Here is a 20,308-nt window from a genome sequence, read left to right as displayed (position 1 = left end):
AGAAATTCATTATCTTTGCCCTCAAATTGCATTACTCTTAGGGATTACCACTATCCTTTTAGTCCTACTGCTTTACAAACTTGGAGTTTGCTTTGTTTCTTCATTTTTCCATGTATCTTTCCATTTAACTTGCTGCTGAAATCTTACATATGGTCTCCCTAATAAGAATGTTAGTTGCTTAAGAATAGAGGATGTCTCCATATTTCTCTTTGTATCTCCAGACTTTGATAGAGTCCTCTGAATGTAGTAAGCACTTGAGAAATAATTTTTCATTCATTTATATTCATTCCTTCATTCATCTAGTTAAGCTCAAACTTCTGAACCAGCCTCATGTCAAGAAGTATGCACATATGACAAATTCTGTCAAAAAATGAATCCATATTAAACTTAATGCTTGTCCCAAATAATCCACACACCACTGTATGATTCTAACAGTATCAAATCATGTAAGTGTGCAATCATCATGTACTAAAACTGATAAAGAACTTATGAAGTAGCACATTGTAAAGATTTCAAAAACTAAAAAATTATTTTGCTTTACTTCCTTCCCATATTATTCAAAATAATATAAATATATAGAAATAAAAATCTTTGTAAGCTTCCAAAATGTGTCAGAACTGGGCACTCACTACACTCCTACTCAGTAACAGGAGCAGCATGACCATAGTGAAGTCAATCCTGGGCTGGGGTTCTGAAGGCCTAACTTATAGTTCTACTTTTGCCACTTGTCAGCTGTGTGACCTTGGGGACATCATTTAATATCTGTGGATCTCAGTTTAATTATCTATAAAATGAAGCAAAGGAAGTGGTCTATGTCATTGTTAACCAGCCTTCAGCTCTAAAATTCTCCTGTCTAACTCTGTGACTGTTAGCTCAAGTGCCTTCTTGTGAGACATAAGCCCTTAAAATGACAAGCTGGTAATTCCTTAGGTTCTTGGGTGTACCATTGTTTCTCTTAATATTGTTACATAAGCAGAGAAAGAGAAATACCTCTTAAATTGTCTCTGACTATTAAAACAGCACAGCACAAGACAGAAAAGACATCTAAGGCCTATTAAGTTCTAGCAAGGCCACACTTTAGTAGAAGTACTTTATTTATTTATTTTTAAGTGAGGTAATTGGGGTTAAGTGACTTGCCCAGGGTCACACAGCTAGTAAGTGTTAAGTGTCTGAAGCCGGATTTGAACTAGGTACTCCTGACTCCAGGGCCCGTGCTCCATCCACTGTGCCATCTAGCTGCCCCAGTAGAAGTACTTTTAAAAGTACTTAAAATACTTTAAGTATTGAATGCTTTTGCCTCTAGGACAAATATCCCAGATCTCTGTAGTGCAGGCCTTAGAAATTATTCAACACAGCCAGCTTTCAAATGTCAGGGACAAAAAGTATAGGGTATGACTTTTATTTCTAGGGTAAGAGCTAAATGATCTATCCTAAGGCATATCCTCCAACTTTACTTACATTCTCCACTACCAGCAGGATCTCATTCTATAAGTACTTACTGACAGAAATCTTTTCCTTAATTTTGTCTCAAAAGGTTCAAGGGGGAAAATGAAACATAGACAACAATAGTCAAAGCACATTGTGCTGTCAATGTTGCCCCATACATCATTGTCTCCAGACACTTTTATATTCCTTATTTTCATTCATTCCTCAGGTGTATTCACCAACCAATACTATGATTCCATTATTATTGGATAATCAACCATTTTGACATTTTTCAGTAAATTATTTAACTAAATATTGGGGGCCATCTCCCTCATCCTGATGTCTAGTGATTTTGCATGGCCCTGCCTCACTTAAATCCAAATCACCACAAGTCATGACATCACCTTATTAGTATAATGAAAAGAGCACTTGAAATAGACTGGATATACAGAATGAGACATGTATATTCAAACGTGGTCAACATGTTAGTTCATCCTGCTTGCCTATACTTGTTACAAGGGCAGGAGCTACTTCGTGGGGGAGTGTTGTTGTTCAGTAGTATCTGCCTCTCCATGACCCCATGGGGATTTTTTGCCAAGGATACTGAAGTGGTTTGCTAATTCCTTCCACAGTGGGTTAAGGCAATCAGAGATTAAGTAAATTGTCTAGGGTCACAAAGTTAGTAAGTGGCTGGATTTGAACCCAGGTATTCCTGACTCCAGGCCCAGTGCTCTATCCACTGAGTCATCTAGCTGCCTACCTTTTTTTTTTTTAATTAGTCATGGTCTGATTCTTCATGATCCTATTTGGGATTTTCTTGGCAAAGATTCTGGAGTGGTTTGCCATTTCCTTCTCCAGCTCATTTTACAGATAAGGAAACTGAGGCAAACAGGGTAAGTGACTTGCCCAGGGTCACATAACTAGTAAGTGCCTGAGGTCAGATTTAAACTCAGTTTCTTCACTCTGACATCAAACTGCTCCCAAAAGGGGACTAGTTAGTGGAAGATGACAGATGCAAAAAATAAACTACACCCCCTCCCCCCCCCAAAAAAAACAAGGATAAAAGAAAAACATAGACAAAAACAAAAAGTTCAGATGGGGACATAAGTAGGGCAATTTTATTTCTATAAGCAACGTGTACTTTCAAAAACAAATTATTTAACAGAAATTCATGGTTTCATATGCCATCCTCTTTCATATTATTTTCATGTGTTTATTGTGCTTCTTATGATTAAGTTCATAATAAAGAAAATATTAAAAAAAATTAAACAAGAAAGCACTGGACTTGGAATCAGAAAATCTAGACTCCCTCCTGTGCCACTCAGTCTTAGTCAAGTCACTTAATTCTTTGAGCTTCAATAAAATGCTATGAGTTATTGTGCAGATGTTGAAACCAGGCCATGGAGGTGACATGACTTATATAAATTAATAGTGAAGCCAAAACTAGAACTCAGTTATTTCTGACTGCCAGTCCAGCACACTCTGTATACAACATTTAGTATGCCACATTCTGAAAAGGTAGTTGTTGGCACTAATACTATCCTTCAGTTTCTTCTTGGTAAGCAAGAAATTTATTTAAACATTGATATTTCAAACAAAAAATTGTAGTTATCTAAAAAAAAACAAATAAAAAGATAGTAACTTTGAAATCTAACCACTTTTATGTCTGAATGCCATCATCTATCATAAAAGATAATGATGCTTCAAAGAGTTCTTTTATTTTATTTTTTATAAACTGACAAATTTTCTGATGGTATTTAACTAATATCACCAACTGTGAGGGCCAAAATTTGATATACTGAGTGTTATTTGGGTGACTCGCCTTAATATTGGGGTCCTGGAAATATGAGGAACCCTTTTAGGTTCACCCTCCCCTCTGAACTGCCCTTTTTAGATATTTCTCTCAGGCCAATAAGGAGCCTCTAAGCTTTAGTTCACAAAAGGATCAGATTTTATTACTTGGGAATTAGTTAAACAACAAAGGTGAAACTAATAAAAATCAAAGATAAGGAAATAGGAAAATAGAAATACAGATAAATATTCTTAACTCTAAACTTAACCTATGCAACCCCAGACTGTTTCCAATTAAGCTAGTTCAAAGGAGTTTAGGGTTTTCTGTAATTAACTCACCAAACCCTGGACAGTTTACAGTTGCTAGCGCCATCAGTCACCAGACAGAGTGAACACACGCCACCACCACAAGCACCAATATCGAGAGAGTGCCTTCCGGAAGTCCCCTAGCGTCCCAGAAGAACCCTCCACCTCCCTTCAGGGAACGTTCAATCTTTCCTTCCCCAAAAGGGGAGGTCCTTCAAAAACTGCCTATGGAGAGTTCTCCTTCTGACCTCAGTAGCATATGTAACCTCAGGGTGGGCCAGGTGTGGCCCCTCCCAAATGAGTAAGCTAAAAACTGCAATATTAATCTTACCACAAATAATTTTTTACCACACAACATTTACAGTAAATCAAAGCAATGAATGGCTATGTTATTCTAAACAATATAGTTTTTGTTTGTTTGTTTGTTTGTTTGTTTTTGGCAGGGCAATGGGGGTTAAGTAACTTGCCCGGGGTTACATAGCTAGTATGAGTCAAGTGTTTGAGGCCAGATTTGAACTTAGGCACTCCTGAATCCAGGGCGGTGCTTTATCCACTTCGCTACCTAGCTGCCCCCAATATGTTATTTTTAAGAAGATGAACATTAAGGGCCTGCCTCTTCTGATTTGTTCTACTGCAGAATAAAAAAATCAAGCATTGTTCAGATGAAATCCAATTTTATCCTCCAAATTTAGATGTTCACAAGTGTAACCCACATTGATTAAGTGTCATATCTGAAATTCAGAGCCTTATGTGCTTCACTTATTACTTAATCCAACTCTTCAATCCAGTAAGTACTTACTTATTGTTGGTTGTTAGGACATCAGCCTGTAACTTTGGAAAGAACCCTTGTTCATATTTGCCTTGACCAATCTTCATGTCAAGTAAATGGGGGTGGATGGCAGAGTGATCCATCTTCATTAGCCGCTGCTCAATGGATTGGGCTGCAAATAAAATATATAAGCCATTAAAAATTTTCATTAAAAATTCTTCTTCCTCCTACTCCAATATAAGAAAAACACGGGTATTTTTATGGGGTTATAAGAAGACAAAAGCAGGCCCACACCCCTACTCTTTAAAATCCAATAGCTTTCTATCACCTCAGGATCAAACACAAAATCCTCTGTTTGGCATTCAAAGTCCTTCATAACCGAGACCCCTCTTGCCTTTCTAGTCTTTTTATACCTTATTCCCTACCACATACTTTTTGATTCAATGACACTGACCTCCTTGTGGTAGACATTCCATCTCTTGTTTCCAGGCATTTTCTCTGGCTGTAATGCTCTCTCTCCTCATCTCTGCCTACTGGCTTTCCTGGCATCCTTTACATCTCAACTAAAATTCTGTCTTCTACAGGAAAGCTTTTCCAACCTCTCTTAACTCTACTGCCTTCCCTCTTTTAATTATTTTCTATTCATTCTGTGTAAAGCTTGTATGTATATATAATTTGCTTGTCTCTTTCACTAGATTGTGAGCTGCTTGAAGGCAGGGATTTTCTTTTGCCTCTGTTTGTATCCCCAGCACTTAGCACAGTGCCTGGCTCATAGTAGGCACTTAGTAAATGTTTATTGACTGGGGTAATTTTGTATTCAAAATGTCACTGTTGCTAGTCATCAATATGCTTATAGAAGACATATGGTTATCTATTCTACATTTATAACTGTCCATGGAAGGACAGCTATAAACAACTCCACTCAGAATTTTATAAAATTTCCTTTCTGTCCTAGCCCTGTATATCAAAGTGATCCATATAGTTGTTTGTTTGGTTGGTTTTTGGTGAGGTATTTGGGGTTAAGTGACTTGCCTAGGGTCACACAGCTAGTAATTGTCAAGTGTCTGAGGCTGTATTTGAACTCAGGTCCTCCTGAATCCAGGGCCAGTGCTCTATCCACTGTGCCACCTAGCTGCCCCAATCCATATAGTTTTATTCATTTCTTCCTTAGTCTTAGTGTAGAACAAGAACTGGCCATTCTCTTTTATATAATAAACTCATATCATTTAAAGAACTTATTCTTATAAGGGTTTTTATGTGACAGGACTAGAGAGGAAGGACATTCCAGACAATAGGAGACAACCAGTGCAAAGGCCATCTTAGCTGTACAGTGGAGGTCAGGAAAGAGTAATGTATAATGAGGCTGGAAAGATTGGCTGGGCCCAGGTTGTGTAGGGCCTTAAAAACCAAATAAAAGAATTTATATTTTATGCTGGGGAAATAGGGAGCCTCTGGAATTTATTGAGTAGGAGAGTGCTGTAGTCATATCTGTAGCTTAGAAGAACTACTTTGGCAGCTGGTTGTGTGAAGAATGGATTAGAGGAGGTAAAACCAAGAAGCTGGAGTAATAGAAAGCAATGTAGTGAGCTTTCCTCCACAGACTCCTTCAAACAGATCTAGAAAATACACCAGACTAAATCCTGATGGAGAAATCCAGAAAAAGTCTGAGTGAGCCATTTGTTTAGCTCAGATCAGCATACTGAAACAGTGAGAAAAGTCTGTGGACAATAGAGATGATGTCTGGACGTGAGCACTTTAACACCCAGAGAGATACTGTGTACAACGGCAAGAGGAGGTCCCAGACTCTTATAGGGCACACCAAGACCCAAACCAGGTCACTATGATGGGGATAGGTATGAACTGGAAACTTTGTTATCCACTACCGAGTTCTGAGTCACAGATCCTGGGCACACTAAGAAGGGAATCTGTGCAGGGGAGTGGCATTCCCATGCAGGGAGGTCCTGGGAACTGAAAAAGGAAGAAGTTGAGAGGGTGACAACAGCAGGAACCACAGACCAAAGGTGAGTCTACAATTCTGCCACTTTGAACCAACGGAGCTTTCCCGTTAGCTGATGATAGGGGCTGAATCCAGCAGCAGTCTAGTCTTATGTAGATCCAAACCCAGGATAGGAAATTGCAGAGCTCATACCATGGGAGTGGGAAACAGACCAATTTGGGAGCGCCAAAATCTTGCTGGCTCCTAGCCTACCCCTACGATCTATGAATAAAACAGCATTCAATATTCCTAAAAAGTAGGAGCAGGACCAGCCCAGGCCTTCCCTTCAGAAGTAGAGGCTAGCCCTAACATCGTCTAAAGTTAGGAAGAAGGCTGAAAGAACAGGCAAACAAAAAAAGAACCCCGCCATAATGAACTATTTTGGTGGTAGGAATGCTTTAAGACATGAGCACAGAAGAGAATGACTACAAAAGCAAAGTGTCAAAGAAAAACGCGGCTTGGGCACAAACTAGATAAGACTATCTGGAAGAGATGAAGCAAGAGTTAAAAAAAATAGTTTAAAAAGTTTTTCGGTTTTTGTTTGGTTGGGTTTTTTTGTGGGTCAATGGGGGTTAAGTGACTTGCCCAGGGTCATACAGCTCGTAAGTGCCAAGAGTCTGAGGCCGGATTTGAACTCAGGTACTCCTGAATCCAGGGCCGGTGCTTTATCCACTGCATCATCTAGCGCCCCTAAAAAAGTTTTTGTAAACGAAATGGGAGCACTTGAAGGAAAAAAAATGGAAAAGAAATGTGAGCTATGGAAAAAAATAATTGGGGGGGAGGCAGCTAGGTGGCGCAGTGGATAGAGCACTGGCCCTGGATCCAGGAGGACCTGAGTTCAAATCCGGCCTCAGACACTTAACACTTACTAGCTGTGTGACCCTGGGCAAATCACTTAACTCCAATTGCCCCGCAAAAAAAAAAAAAAAAGAATTGGAAAGGGTATTAAAATCTTGGCCCAAGAGGTACAAAACCTTGCCCAAGCCAGAAACTCCCCGAAATCTAGAATGAATCAAATAGAAGCCAATGATTCCAAGAAACAAGAAGTATTTTTTTTAAAAGAACAAAATGTAAGGTAGCAATATTATTTCTGTTTGTCCTTCATTCTTGAAGAGGACCATGACATTGGGATGTGATGTCATGACTTGCACTGAATTGGATTTAAGTGAGGGAGGGCTGTGCAAAGTCATCAGCCTCACTCTCTCCCTCTAGAGTCTTCTAGATCCAGTGGCAAGACATACATCAGGACAAGTGAAGATGGTCCAGGATGTTTTAAGGCAACTGGGGTTAAACGACTTGCCCAGGGTCACACAGCTACTAAGTGTCTGAGGTAAGATTTGAAGTTAGCTCCTCCCAAATCCAGGAGCAGTGTAAGGGGCACCGCCTAGCTGCCCCTTATGGTAGCAATAACAACTGACCTGAAAAACAAATTGAGGAGAAAAAAATTTTAAGAATCTTTGGACTATCTGAATGCTATGACCAAAAAAAGAGCCTAGACATAGTTTTTCAAGAAATCTTAAGAGGAAACTGCCTAGATCTCTTAGAACTAGAAGGCAAAGTGGAAGCAAAAAAGAATCTGCCAGTCTTCTGAAAGAAATCTCCAAATTGAAAACTCCCAGAAATATCATAGTCAAAATTGAGAGCTTCCAGGTTAAAAAGAAAATACTGCAAGTAGCCCGAAAGAAAGAATTCAGGTTCCGAGGAGCCAGTCAGGATCCCACAAGATTTAGCAGCCACCAGTATAAGGGATAAGAGAAATTAGAATATGATATTCCAGAAGTCAATGGCTATGGGTAGATAGCGAAGAATAATTTACCCAGCAAAATGAATATAATGCTAAAGCAGAAAAAATGGACCTTTAATGAAATGGTGGACTTCTAAGCACTCCTGATGAAAAGAACTTCTGAAGTTCAAATGCAGGAGTAAAAAGAAACATAAAAAGGACTAAAATGTTTATATTTAAATGTGGAGAGATGATACATATATCCTCTTTGAACCCTATCACCCTCAGAGTTTATAGAGGGAATCCAATTAAAAAAGGCTTGGGAGTGGTTTTATTATATTTTGATGACTTAATGAAAAGAGAAGGAAAGAGAAATGCACTGGAGGATGGGGGGGGGAAGGAGGGAAAAGAATGTTAGAGGAAAATATCTCACATAATCAGGGTATACAAGTAGACATCTTATACAAACAATAAGGAGAGGGTGGTGGGAAGCTGCTAACACTTGAACCTTATTCTCATCTTACATACATACATACACACACATACAGAGCTGCATATAGGAACAGGAGGGGAAGGATGGAATGGAGGAAGAGAACTAGAGGGAAGGAAGATAAAGGGAGGAGTTCGTCTCAAGCCAAACAAACTCTAAGGTTGTACAAAAATATTTATGGCTCTTTTTGAGGAGGCAAATAATGATAATGTTATGGGGTGCCTATAAATTGGGGAATGGATGAACAAGTAATGATATATAAATGTCAGTGAATATTACTGTGTTAAACTCAGTGAATATTACTGTGTTAATCAATGACTCAATCAGGATTCCAGAAGACTGGTGAAGAAACATGCTGCCCACCCTCCTGAGAGAGAAATGAAGGATGCAGAATGCTGAATGGAAGAAAAAAGTTTTTTGGACTTGGCCAATGTGAAAATTTGTTTTGACTGACTATATGTTTTGTTTTTCTTGTGTTCTCATTGAGGGGAAAAGGTAGAAAGGAAAGGTGAGAAGATAGATCTTGACTGATTATAATAAATTATACACACATACACAGACACACGAATGGATTAGAGTGGGGTAAGATGAAGAAGGGAGAAAATAAGAAGTCATTGCAATAGTACATTAGAGAGGTCATGTAGGCCTGCCCTAGGGTTGTGGTTGTGTGATCAAAGAAAAGGGGGAAAATTCAGGAGTGGTGGTGTAGGCAGACATGTCAAGATTTGGCAACAGATTGGATACAAGAGAGGAGAAGGTAAAAAGCTGAGGATAGCCTCAGCCACTGTAGTACCCACTATAAGATCAGTCCCAACAATGTTTGTCGACCATTGATAGAAACTGATTATCAGGTTACCAAGTTATTTTCAGAAGGTCAAAGACCTCCAAAGTTATATATGAAAAAGGCATCTGCATAGCATATCAGTTAAATACTCTAAATTTCTAGAAATGAATTGCTTATTTACAAAAAACAGTTACCTAATTAATTGAAGGTTAATTTACTTGTGCAACCTGAGTCCACATAAAGAAAACAGAAAATGTCAAGCAAATAAGAGGCAAAAGTAAATGACCTTTTTTTCTTTTCATGGGAATCAACTACATTCAAATAGCCTCTGCATGTATTATTTATTTTTGGTGAGGCAATTGGGGTTAAGTGACTTGCCCAGGGTCACACAACTAGTAAGTGTCAAGTGTCTGAGGTCAGATTTGAACTCAGGTCCTCCTGACTCCAGGGCCAGTGCTTTATCCACTGTACCACCTAGCTGCCCCCTGCATGTATTATTATTAGGGATAAGGAGAGGAACTAGGTGGGACTAGACATGTCATTTCACTGGTACAGAGAACTGCGAGGTGAGGCTCTGATTTCTATGAGACAGTCACTGTAAGTATTATTATGCCTTTTTTATAGGTAAGAAAACAAATTTGAGAGAATAAATCACTCCAAAAGACAGCACTACCCCAAGGCAGGAAGAATGACCTAACTGAAGTGAAGCAGCATGGTACTGTAATTGTGAGACAAGAGATGATGTCATGTTTTAGGCAAGTCAGACCACCATTACCTTGACCACCACCTCCCTTCAGACCAAAATGGTGACAGTCCATGACTGTAAGCCCCAAATCCCTGGGAATATCTGCACCTTTCAGACCACCAAACCATCTTCTTCAACCAGCATTGAGTGGAAAAATGATCTGCTGTCTCACCACCACCAAGCTCTGACAAAACTGCTACTGATAATCAGTTAAGTCCAAGAACCTCAAAAGAGTGGTGCTCCCCCAAACCACCTGCCTTACTTTTCAGCCTAACTCCCACGGCCACTGTACAGGAGAAAAACTCCTATGAAGAAGAGATCAACTAAGTGCTAACCACAGGCAGGCAAGCTAGCCAGCCTAGTTGAAGTAGAAAGGCACCCTGAGGGAGAGGCAAGTTTCTGTTTGGTGAAACAAGCAAGTACCACCATCACCCCCTCAGACTACAATGTCCAAGACACTGAACCAAACAGCTCCTAGAAGAGCAGCACCACCCTGACCCTCTAATCCTTTGCCCATGCCCCAGACTATCAGCTCTGTTTCCAGTTCACATCTGAAATCCATCCTCCAGAGAATCAACTCTGGTGGGGATGGAAACTGACAATTGCTTCCATAGATTTTGCATCTCTTGCCTCATGGGACCACACATCTAGTGAAAATTTGGAAAAGTTTTTTGCCACCCAGGTCCTATCAAATGATTCCATACTAGAAATGGATATGGTTTTATGAGTAGAACTAAGAGAATTGAAAGAAATTAAAGAAAAGAAATTTACCAAGGTACTTTGCTACTACACCCTAAGGACCACGAAGCCTTTTTTTCTGACTGGTCCCCAAAGCTTTCTATACTTTTTCTTCTTAAAATGGGAACTCCTTGAAAGTATAGACTGTCCTGCTTTCCTATCTGTATCCCCAGAACTTAGCAGAGTACAAGAGCTTAAAGATACATTTTCATCTATTCTTTTCTATAGAAGTTTATTTTGCAATTAACTAAAGATTTGGAGCTAGGTGTGCTTTTTGTTCCCTCTAATGGATAAGAATTTAAGTTCAAGCCATTTGTCAAAATAAAATAGCTCATTAAGAAGTAAATATCCCCAAATTCTGCATATCCATTTAAAAATTAAAGAGCTATATCACACTCAAAAATAAAATTAATACTAAAATTTTCCATTCATATACTAATAAAGGGAAAAATCACTCATTTCAATAACTTAAATGTACCTTTTATTAATGGAGGTTATGAATCAGACTATTATTTGTGTGTACCACTGCATTATTTATAGCAATCAAATCCTTCTGCATTTATGTAAGTCAGGAGGCATATTAGATTTATTATTTAAAAACTAAGATTTCTCTGAATGGAACAGGGAAAAGTGGCTGAAAAATACTTCCTTGAGTGGCATAAATAAAGGGATAGAAGCTAACAGTTTTGCCATTAAGATACAAAAGTGTATAATGATGATCATATATCAATCACGTAACCATAGAAGTTAGTTCATTCTATAATGCTTCATATTTATTATTGTGTTTCTTTCAGAAACTAACAAACTAAAAAAGCAAAAGGAGGTATGAAACCTTTCTCTAGAAAATACAAAAGAAGTGGGCAGCTAGGTGGTGCAGTGGATAAAACACTGGCCCTGGATTCAGGAGGACCTAAGTTCGAATCTGGCCTCAGACACTTGACACTAGCTGTGTGACTCTGGTCAAGTCACTTAACCCTCACTGCCCCGCAAAAATAAATAAATAAGAATGAAAGGCAGGCATACTTCCTTCCATCTCCCACTCCACTGCTCTCCAAAATTTCATTAAGCATAGGTCACTAGAAGAAAACCTTGTTGTATATTAAAAGAAGAAAAAAATTAACATGCACAATGGGAATAACATGTAGAAAGGGGAATAGATAATTTTATTTTAAATTACAAACTGGATGTACCTGCTTCTTTTAAAGTGTTGCATTTCTGATATATAGAGGTCCGTAAAACAGGTGCTCTTACATTATACAGTCTTATCTTCTCAATCCTTGAGTCAAAAACTCGAAGTAGAGGATCTTTTTCCTCCCACTGGGACATAATTTTATTATCAACAAAGGTGGCAAACATCTGTGTTTCAATGAAGTGTGAAAGGAATGGGAGATAAGGCTCAGGTTGATCAGACAAGAAAGAAGCCTGTAATGAGATAATTAGGCAATTAGTGAAGATAGCACTATTTATTATTATTATCTTTTGCATCCTAAAAATATCCACATTATTGAGGTCCTTCCTTTCAATAATACCTTCTAATCTTTTAACACAAAAATGCCCTCTGAAATTTCAAGAGCACTCCAAGGACATACCTATACACCCTTTCTTTTCTTCTTCTTTTTTTTTTTTTAAGGGATCTTAACCTTTATTTATTTGATTTTTTTGCAGGGCAATGGGGGTTAAGTGACTTGTCCAGGGTCACATAGCTAGTAAGTGTCTGAGGCTGGGTTTGAAATCAGGTCCTCCCGAATCCAAGGCCAGTGCCCTATCCACTGCACCACCTAGCTGCCCCTCCACCCTTTATTTTCAATTTATAATCATTTACAACTTTATCCACTAATACAACATTTCAGCGCCTGATCTCTTACTAGAAACTTCAATATACATGCTGATATTCCCTCAAATACTCTAAATTCCCAGGTATTCAATCAATTCAGTTATCATGACTACTCTTCCATCCCATCTAAGCTATGACAGGGATAGTCATTTTGTTATCATCCATAAATATTCTACTTCCATTTCAGAAATTCAGAAATTCCTTTATATGGTCATAATCTTATCATTTCACTTCTCTTAGTACTTCTCTTAATACTACTAAACCAAATCTTCACCCTCATTATGACCTCTAATCCTGCTAACTGAGTACTTTCGCAGAGCATCACCCCTGCCCTGGCTCTACTATTCTACTGTTTATCTACCTCTTAGTGAATCAACTCAATCCCACACCATCCTCTTCTCCCAAATTCCTTCTTCCTTTTTCCTACTGCCAATAATACCTTGCTAAATCCAACTCTAAGTTACTCCCACCATCGTTCTTTGCTTCTACTTATGTGCTGCTGAATAAAACTTGAGCAAGTCAAATGTGTTCCCTATAAAATTATATTAGTAGATCTCAAGTAGGTAACAAGGCAATCCTACTACTGATGCTTAATTGATTCTCTATTCCACTCTCCACAACAGATATTCCAAATCATCTTTTCTTCTGACAAGTCTCATATAACATACCTCTCCCCACTCTCTCAGCTGAGGATCTTAACCTCATACTTCACTGAAAAAATAAAGACCACTTTTCAAGAGTTCTCTCTTCTCATCTCACATTCTCCTGACATCATCCCCTACCTTTTCCTCCTTCACTGCAGTCTCTGAGGAAATGGCCCTTATTCTTGACAAGGACAAGTATTTTAAAACATATCCTTGATCCTAATCCCCTCTCATTCCTATAGCATATTGTTCCCCAGTCCCCACTATCATCCCCTCTCTAATTTCCAATCTCTAACTACTCTTTCCCTAAAATTTGTACAAACACTCCAAATTCCTTCTAGCATTATTTTTAACTGTGTCCTACTATATCCCCACTAATTACTGTCCTATAGCTTTCCTCTCTCTCAGCTAAATTCCTTGTAAAAGTCATATATTTTGTTAGCTCCAATTTTTCTCCTCTTGCTCTCTTCTAAACCCCCTGCAATCTAGCTTCTAACCATATCGTTCATCTCAAACTGCTCTAGCTATGCTACTGGCAATATAACTGCCAATAATCCTCTCTGTGTTTTTAAGATCCTCTTCTGTCTTGGTTCTCATCCTGCCTGTTGTACTGTTCCTTTTCATCCATGTTATTATGCTCACTATTAGTGGTTCCTGTTGTAACTCCAATGCTCTATCCTGGGTCTTCTCCACCCAATATTCTCTCTCATTGATTTCATTGGCTACTGTCACAGTGTATTATCAACTTTCAGTTTTCTAAAGTTAATTATCAGAAACCTATAAATTGTCTTCTACCATGTATCCCACGTGTTGCTCCTTCCTGGGAGTAAGGCACCTCCAGATATGTATCATCCCTTTCAGGTCACTAGTTAGTTACTGTTAAGGAAATCATTATCCTCTCAGTCATCAAGGTTCCCTACTTCAGTTACTATTGACTCGCTACTCTTACTCACTGCATTCAACCAAATACTAAATCTTCTTTCCATCTTCATAACATCTCTTACATGTATCCCCTTCTCTCCATTCACATAGCTGCCACCTTAATTCAGGTTATCATTACTTCTTGATTAGACTACTGCGACAGTAATAGCCTTCTGTTTGGTCTTCCTGTCTCAAATCTCTCTTCACACACTCCAATCAATCTTCTACACTGTGCCAAAGCTTCCTTTCTCTCCTATCTTTTTATACATTATGCCCCTCCATTCACTTGGTGTCCAGGCATACTAGACTACTTGCTGTTTGGCACAGAAGACTCTCCATCATAATCTCTTTGACCCTTCCCCATTTCTGGACTGCTCTCCCTCCACACCTCTATCTTTGAGAATTCCTGGCTTCTTTAAAGACTCAGCTGAAATGTCATCTTCTGCAGGGGTCTTGTCCTCTGAGATTACCTTGTACATGTAAGGATCAAATGATATAATATGTAAAGTACTTTTCAAAACTAAAAATGCTATAAAAATGTTAGCTATCATTATTATTTTTTTTTGTTTTTTGTTTTTTTTTAGTGAGGCAATTGGGGTTAAGTGACTTGCCCAGGGTCACACAGCTAGTAAGTGTTAAGTGTCTGAGGTTGGATTTGAACTCAGGTACTTCTGACTCCAGGGCCGATGCTCTATCCACTGTGCCACCTAGCTGCCCTAGCTATCATTATTATTAACACATCTTGTAACTTCCTTGAGAGTAAGAGTTTTTACTTTTTCTTTGTATTCCCAGAACTTGGGAGAGTGTCTGATACAGAATAAATCATAAGTGCTTAATGATTAATTAATAACTTTAAACATAAATATCTATAGGAATTATGCAAAAGAATTCCATTTTCAGCTTAAAGTTTTATAAAGATTAAAAAAATAATCAACTCTCAATTTTGATAGGAATTTGTAAGTTTGTTCTAAGAAGAAATCCCTGAGGGCATAAACATTCTCTCTCTTTTTCATAAGAAGGAAGGAAATAAGCATTTATTAAAAATCTACTATGTGGGGAAGCTAGGTCTTGCTTACTCCAGGCCCAATGCTCTATCCACTGAATTACCTAGCTGCCTTTTATAGAACTGACAACAGGCATCAAGACAGTTAAGCCTAATGACAAAAATACAAGATTAAGAAATACCAAAGTTGGCACCTCTTTGGGTGATTTATGGGCAGGTGAAATCTGTCTACAAATAAGAGTTTTGTAATGAACAGTTCATGAAAGTCACTTTTAAGTGAAACAGCAAGTTGGTTGGCATCTACCCAATGGAAACACTCTTTTTAATGGAGAAAAACAGCTAATGCACATCGCCTGGCACACAGCAGGAACTTAATAATTGTACGTTGACTTGGTTTTTCTAACACCTTTATAAAAATTATCATTGGAAACATATTAGTTGGATGTTCCAGCCATGTACACTAGCCCCAGGAGTAAATCAGCTATGTTGGGAAGCATTTCAAGGACACTGGGGTGCTATTTAGTGAAAGACAGTAATGTCTAATAGCAGAAATTTTATTATTTAACAGTTACCACTGCAGAGACCTGAAAAGGGCAACTGATACATATCTGGAGATGCCTTACACACATGGGATACACAGTACAAGAAGACTCCTAGGTTTCTGACAAAGGAACGTTGCATAATTAACTTTAGAAAGCTGACAGATGATGACATTTTGTTGCCTTATTGTATATAAAATTTTAGATGACAACCTTAGAATTTCCTTAATAATCTAACTCACTTATGTCTTCTTTTTTGATCTAGAATGAAGTAAAAATTCTGTACTTGAAGTCAAACCACTGACTTTCACAAAGAGAATCTTTCTTTAACTATAGGATCAAACTAGAAAAAGAACAGATTTCATTTAAGAAAATTTAACTTTCCCAACAAGTACAGTAAATGAAAACTTTTATATTAGAAAAAATTTTTTGAGATATCAAGTCACACGATTTAAAAAATTTTAAAGGGTTTATAATATATGGAATTGTTCTTGGATGGAAGATTTAAAAATTTTAAAAGTAAGATTTTTAAAAAAGTACTTATAAATGCAATCTTGACTCTTGTGTACAAATAGACACTAGGTAAAATTTGGTGGCCACATTGACTCCACCTGCTCTCTTGATATTGATGGCAACTCGCCCGTATCTCAAACACATATATTGTTTCCTACTCTTAACTTGATACTGGGCCAGTTCAGTGGCAAAGAGGATAGTAAATAGGCCCTAGCATTGGTGTCTGGCAGTGACCATAGTACCACCTCCTTACCCCTCCATCAGTTAATCAATAAACATTAATTGTTTACTACATGCTAAGTACTATTCATGTACCTTCTCCCAGCTTCTGTAAATAAAAATATAACTTCAATGTGGTTTTTCTAAGAAATATTACTCTGGCCATTTTTGTACCAACATGATACTTGTATGTTATTTTTTTTGTTATTTTTTTCTCTAAAAAATAAAAGCTAGGGGAGGCAGCTAGGTGGCACAGTGGATAAAGCACCAGTCCTGGATTCAGAAGGACCTGAGTTCAAATCTGGCCTCAGACACTTGACACTTACTAGCTGTGTGACCCTGGGCAAGTCACTTAACCCTCATAGCCCTGCAAAAAAACAAAAACAAAAACAAAAAAAATAAAAGCTAGGAATGGCTCTGGCTATTCAACTACTCCTATTTTCATAACCTAGAACTATCATCATTGACCCATATATTTCACCCCATTCCCCAGTCCGGTTATGTCCCTTGCCTCAGATTCCATGGGAACTATCACCACTGACATAGAGCTGGGCAAGTCCCCATTTCCACTTCCTAAATGGGTGAAGTGTGAGGGAAATCCCTCTATTATAGCAGGAAAATCTGTATTCCTGGCATCCTGAATTGAATCTCTTGACTGCATTTTTTCTATAAAAATATTGTTATATATGGTGATTAGATCCTATAGTACTGTTAGTATGTTATTCATTAAGTATACATAAATCATGGGTTGAATAGGCCTTTGTGGTTTGGCTTGAGGACCTGTAGGAAAATAAACTACAAATACTAAACAGACTTGAAAATTGTGGAATGACTGGTTGGTAAATTGGGGACATCCTACACAGGTAATTTTTAATTGACTATCAGTTTGATTTCTTGAAAATTTTTTTACTTTGTATCAATATTGCAAGATTATAGATACAAATGAATATTCTAAATGGGTAGGGCAAGGGAAAAATCTGATTTTTTTTTCCTACACTAAGCCAATAATTTCATCCCATGAGGATCAAATTAAAATAATTTTTTTTTTACCTTGTCAAAGTTCTGCATCTGCTCCCTATTGGTCAGCCACGATTCCATGTCCTGTGCTGTCTGAATCACAAAAGCCTCATAATCAGCAAACATCTGTGTGAAGCGGTTGGCAAAGACCTCCCGAAGTTGTACATTGAGCTTATAGTCCCTCATTTCTGCTTCTTCACATTGTAGTTTTAAGTTCTTTTCAGCCAGAGAAGTAGAAAGGGCTACTTTTTCCACAGTTACACCAGTCCTCTTGGTTAGAGCCTGAAGACGGGCTATGGTTTCATTGCCTTTCAGTAATTCATACATGTGGATTGTGTTTGTAGAGACATTTCCATTCTTTTTATCATTGACCAAGTCCTTCAGAACAATATTCTTAAGTTTAATGCTGCTTTCACTGCAGTGTAGGCTACCCTCAGGAGGAATTCCAAACTGAAGGAGAACTTCAGAGATTTCCTGGATAAAATCTAGTTTATTAGGGAACTGTGGAAATTCTTCTGGAAGCTCAATAAAGTGATTATCAATGTCCACAAAGCACAAGTTTGCCTGAAAAGGAAAAAAAATTATATATATATATATATATATATATATATATATATATATATATATATATATCATATCAGCATCAAAGTTCACTGGTTTTTAAATGTAAGAACTGTTAAGACTGTCAAAACATCAAAGTCATGTCGTCAGTCATACCAAATAATAAATAACATACAACAAAGGGACAAAACTCTAGTTTTAGAAGATACCTTTCATTTCAACACCACAGATATCTAAATGCCTTTTTGAGTTTCTATTGCCTTCCCTATGCCTTTTGTGTAATTCTAGCACTAAACCAAAGATTCTTAAACATTTTTATATCACATATCTTTTGGATGCTCTGTTGAATCCTACCATTCTCTTCTCAGAATAATGTTTTTAAATGCAAAAAGTGAACCAATTGTTTTGAAGTAGAGGTATCAAAATATTAAAATAAAGTTTTGATATAGTAATATATCTAGTGATAATTTCAAATTATATACAACTGCAATGTGATATTAAAATATCTGTGATTCCAATTGGTAACAGTAAAAAAATACTGCAAATACTACTTTGGTTTGTTGACTAAATTCAAAATTGAAGGAAATACTAAAATTCCATTAAAGATTAGAGGAAGATAGTCTAGGGCAGCTAGGTGGTACAGTGGATAAAGCACCAGCCTTGGATTCAGGAAGACCTGAGTTCAAATCTGGCCTCAGACATTTGATACTTACTAGCCTCATTGCCTTGAAAAAAAAATAGAAAAGTATTTGTCTTAAAAAAAAAAGATTAGAGGAAGATAAAGATGAACATTTTATTTTCTCATTCAAGTTCATGAAAATTCTGAAGTCTGTCTACAGACACCAGGTTAAGAACTTCTGTGCTAGACTATTATATAGAAATGTATTATTAGGACAGGTAAAGATAATAATAATAAAAACAATAATAATAGTTCACATGTCTATACCTTTTTCAATTGTAAAATGTTTTATATACATACATACAAACAATGCTCATTTGATCCTAACAACACTGTGAAGTAGGTAATTCAAACAATATTATCTCCATGTGACCAATGAAAAAACTGGGACTAGGGGATCAAAGATAAATATTACATTAATATTTAAAGTCTATTCAGATTTTACTGTGTGAGAAACACTGCCTCATTGGGCAGATACAAAATTTAAATGTCTTGAAGGGGCTTCCATGGATGTGCTCAAGCCAAACAGGCTTGTGAGAACCAAATTGATTGTTAAATTTTCATTTATATGTAAGAATTAGGCAAACACTACAAATCAGCGCTTTATTTATTGTTCTGTCAATTGTCTAGACTTAGAAAGTGATGGAAAAAATGTTACTTATGTGGATTAAACTTAAAAGTGTGTTGTGGACACACACAGCCACACACATATACACACATATTTTTGGAGTCAGTTGTTAAACATTTACCAGTTTATCAGTGGAATTATCAATCCAATAGAAAGATAAGACAATAATATTAATGGCTAAAAAGACAAAATATTACATTTGAGAGTGATCAAAGAAGGCTTCCTGAAATAGGTAGCCTTTAAATTGGGCTTTTAAAAAAAGAGAGAAGTTTAAAAGGCCAAGAAGAGGTAGTAGTCTATTCCAGAAACAGGGAATAGTCAGACAGTTAAGTTGCAGGATCACAGGTTTAGAGCTGGGATTAGAAGGCAAATACCCTCCTTTTATAGATAAGAAAACTGAGGCCCCTAGAGGTTAAAAAACTTGTCCAAGGTCATACAAGTAGAATGTGGAAAAGCCAGAATTTGAACCCAGGTCTCTGGCCTAAAATTCAGGGTATTTTCCACTACACTGTGTAGCTCATGTTTGACTGGGGAAAGGTGAGAGGAGTAGAGAGCAATCCAACTTGTTTGAAGCATAAAGCATTCAGAGGAAAGCAATATAAGAAAAAGTAAGGCAGCACTAGGGCAGTAGAAAACCATTAAAGATTGTTGAGCAAAGAGCTAGCATAAGCAGCACCGTAATTAAGAAAAATAGACATTCTGAGAACAGTATGGATTAGAGAAGGGAAAATGTGCTAACAAAGGCCCAGGTAATACAAAGGACAGGAAGGAGATGAGACGTTGTAAAAATGGAATTAACAGGTCTTGTTAAATACAGGATTTGAGAGACGAGACAGAAGTAGCCTGAGGGTAATAAACATGGCAGAAGCATGGGTAAACAGTAGTACTAAAAACAGACAAGTAATGGGAGTTTGGATTTTGGACAACCTATGTTTGAGGTGCTAGTGAGCATCTAGGTGGACATGTCATATAGGTAGATGGAG

At 37.5% G+C, this 20,308-nt stretch overlaps 1 protein-coding gene across 2 annotated transcripts in view; it reads right to left on the bottom strand.

The window, feature by feature from the left end:
- The window catches only part of DENND5B (DENN domain containing 5B), a 191,351-nt gene that overhangs the window by 80,138 nt on the left and 90,905 nt on the right, over positions 1 to 20,308 (bottom strand). For both annotated transcript variants that reach the window (XM_043965769.1, XM_043965770.1), the window contains 3 exons: positions 17,491 to 18,021; positions 11,958 to 12,189; positions 4,322 to 4,463 (listed from right to left, as the gene is read on the bottom strand). In XM_043965769.1, coding sequence (XP_043821704.1) covers positions 4,322 to 4,463; positions 11,958 to 12,189; positions 17,491 to 18,021 — 905 coding nt within the window. The remainder of the gene's footprint in view (positions 1 to 4,321; positions 4,464 to 11,957; positions 12,190 to 17,490; positions 18,022 to 20,308) is intronic.

This window comes from Dromiciops gliroides, chromosome 5, assembly GCF_019393635.1.
Source record: "Dromiciops gliroides isolate mDroGli1 chromosome 5, mDroGli1.pri, whole genome shotgun sequence".
Classification (NCBI taxonomy): Eukaryota; Metazoa; Chordata; class Mammalia; order Microbiotheria; family Microbiotheriidae; genus Dromiciops; species Dromiciops gliroides.
The sequence above is the reverse complement of the archived record's forward strand: the minus strand, read 5'-3'. Positions and strand labels throughout refer to the sequence as shown.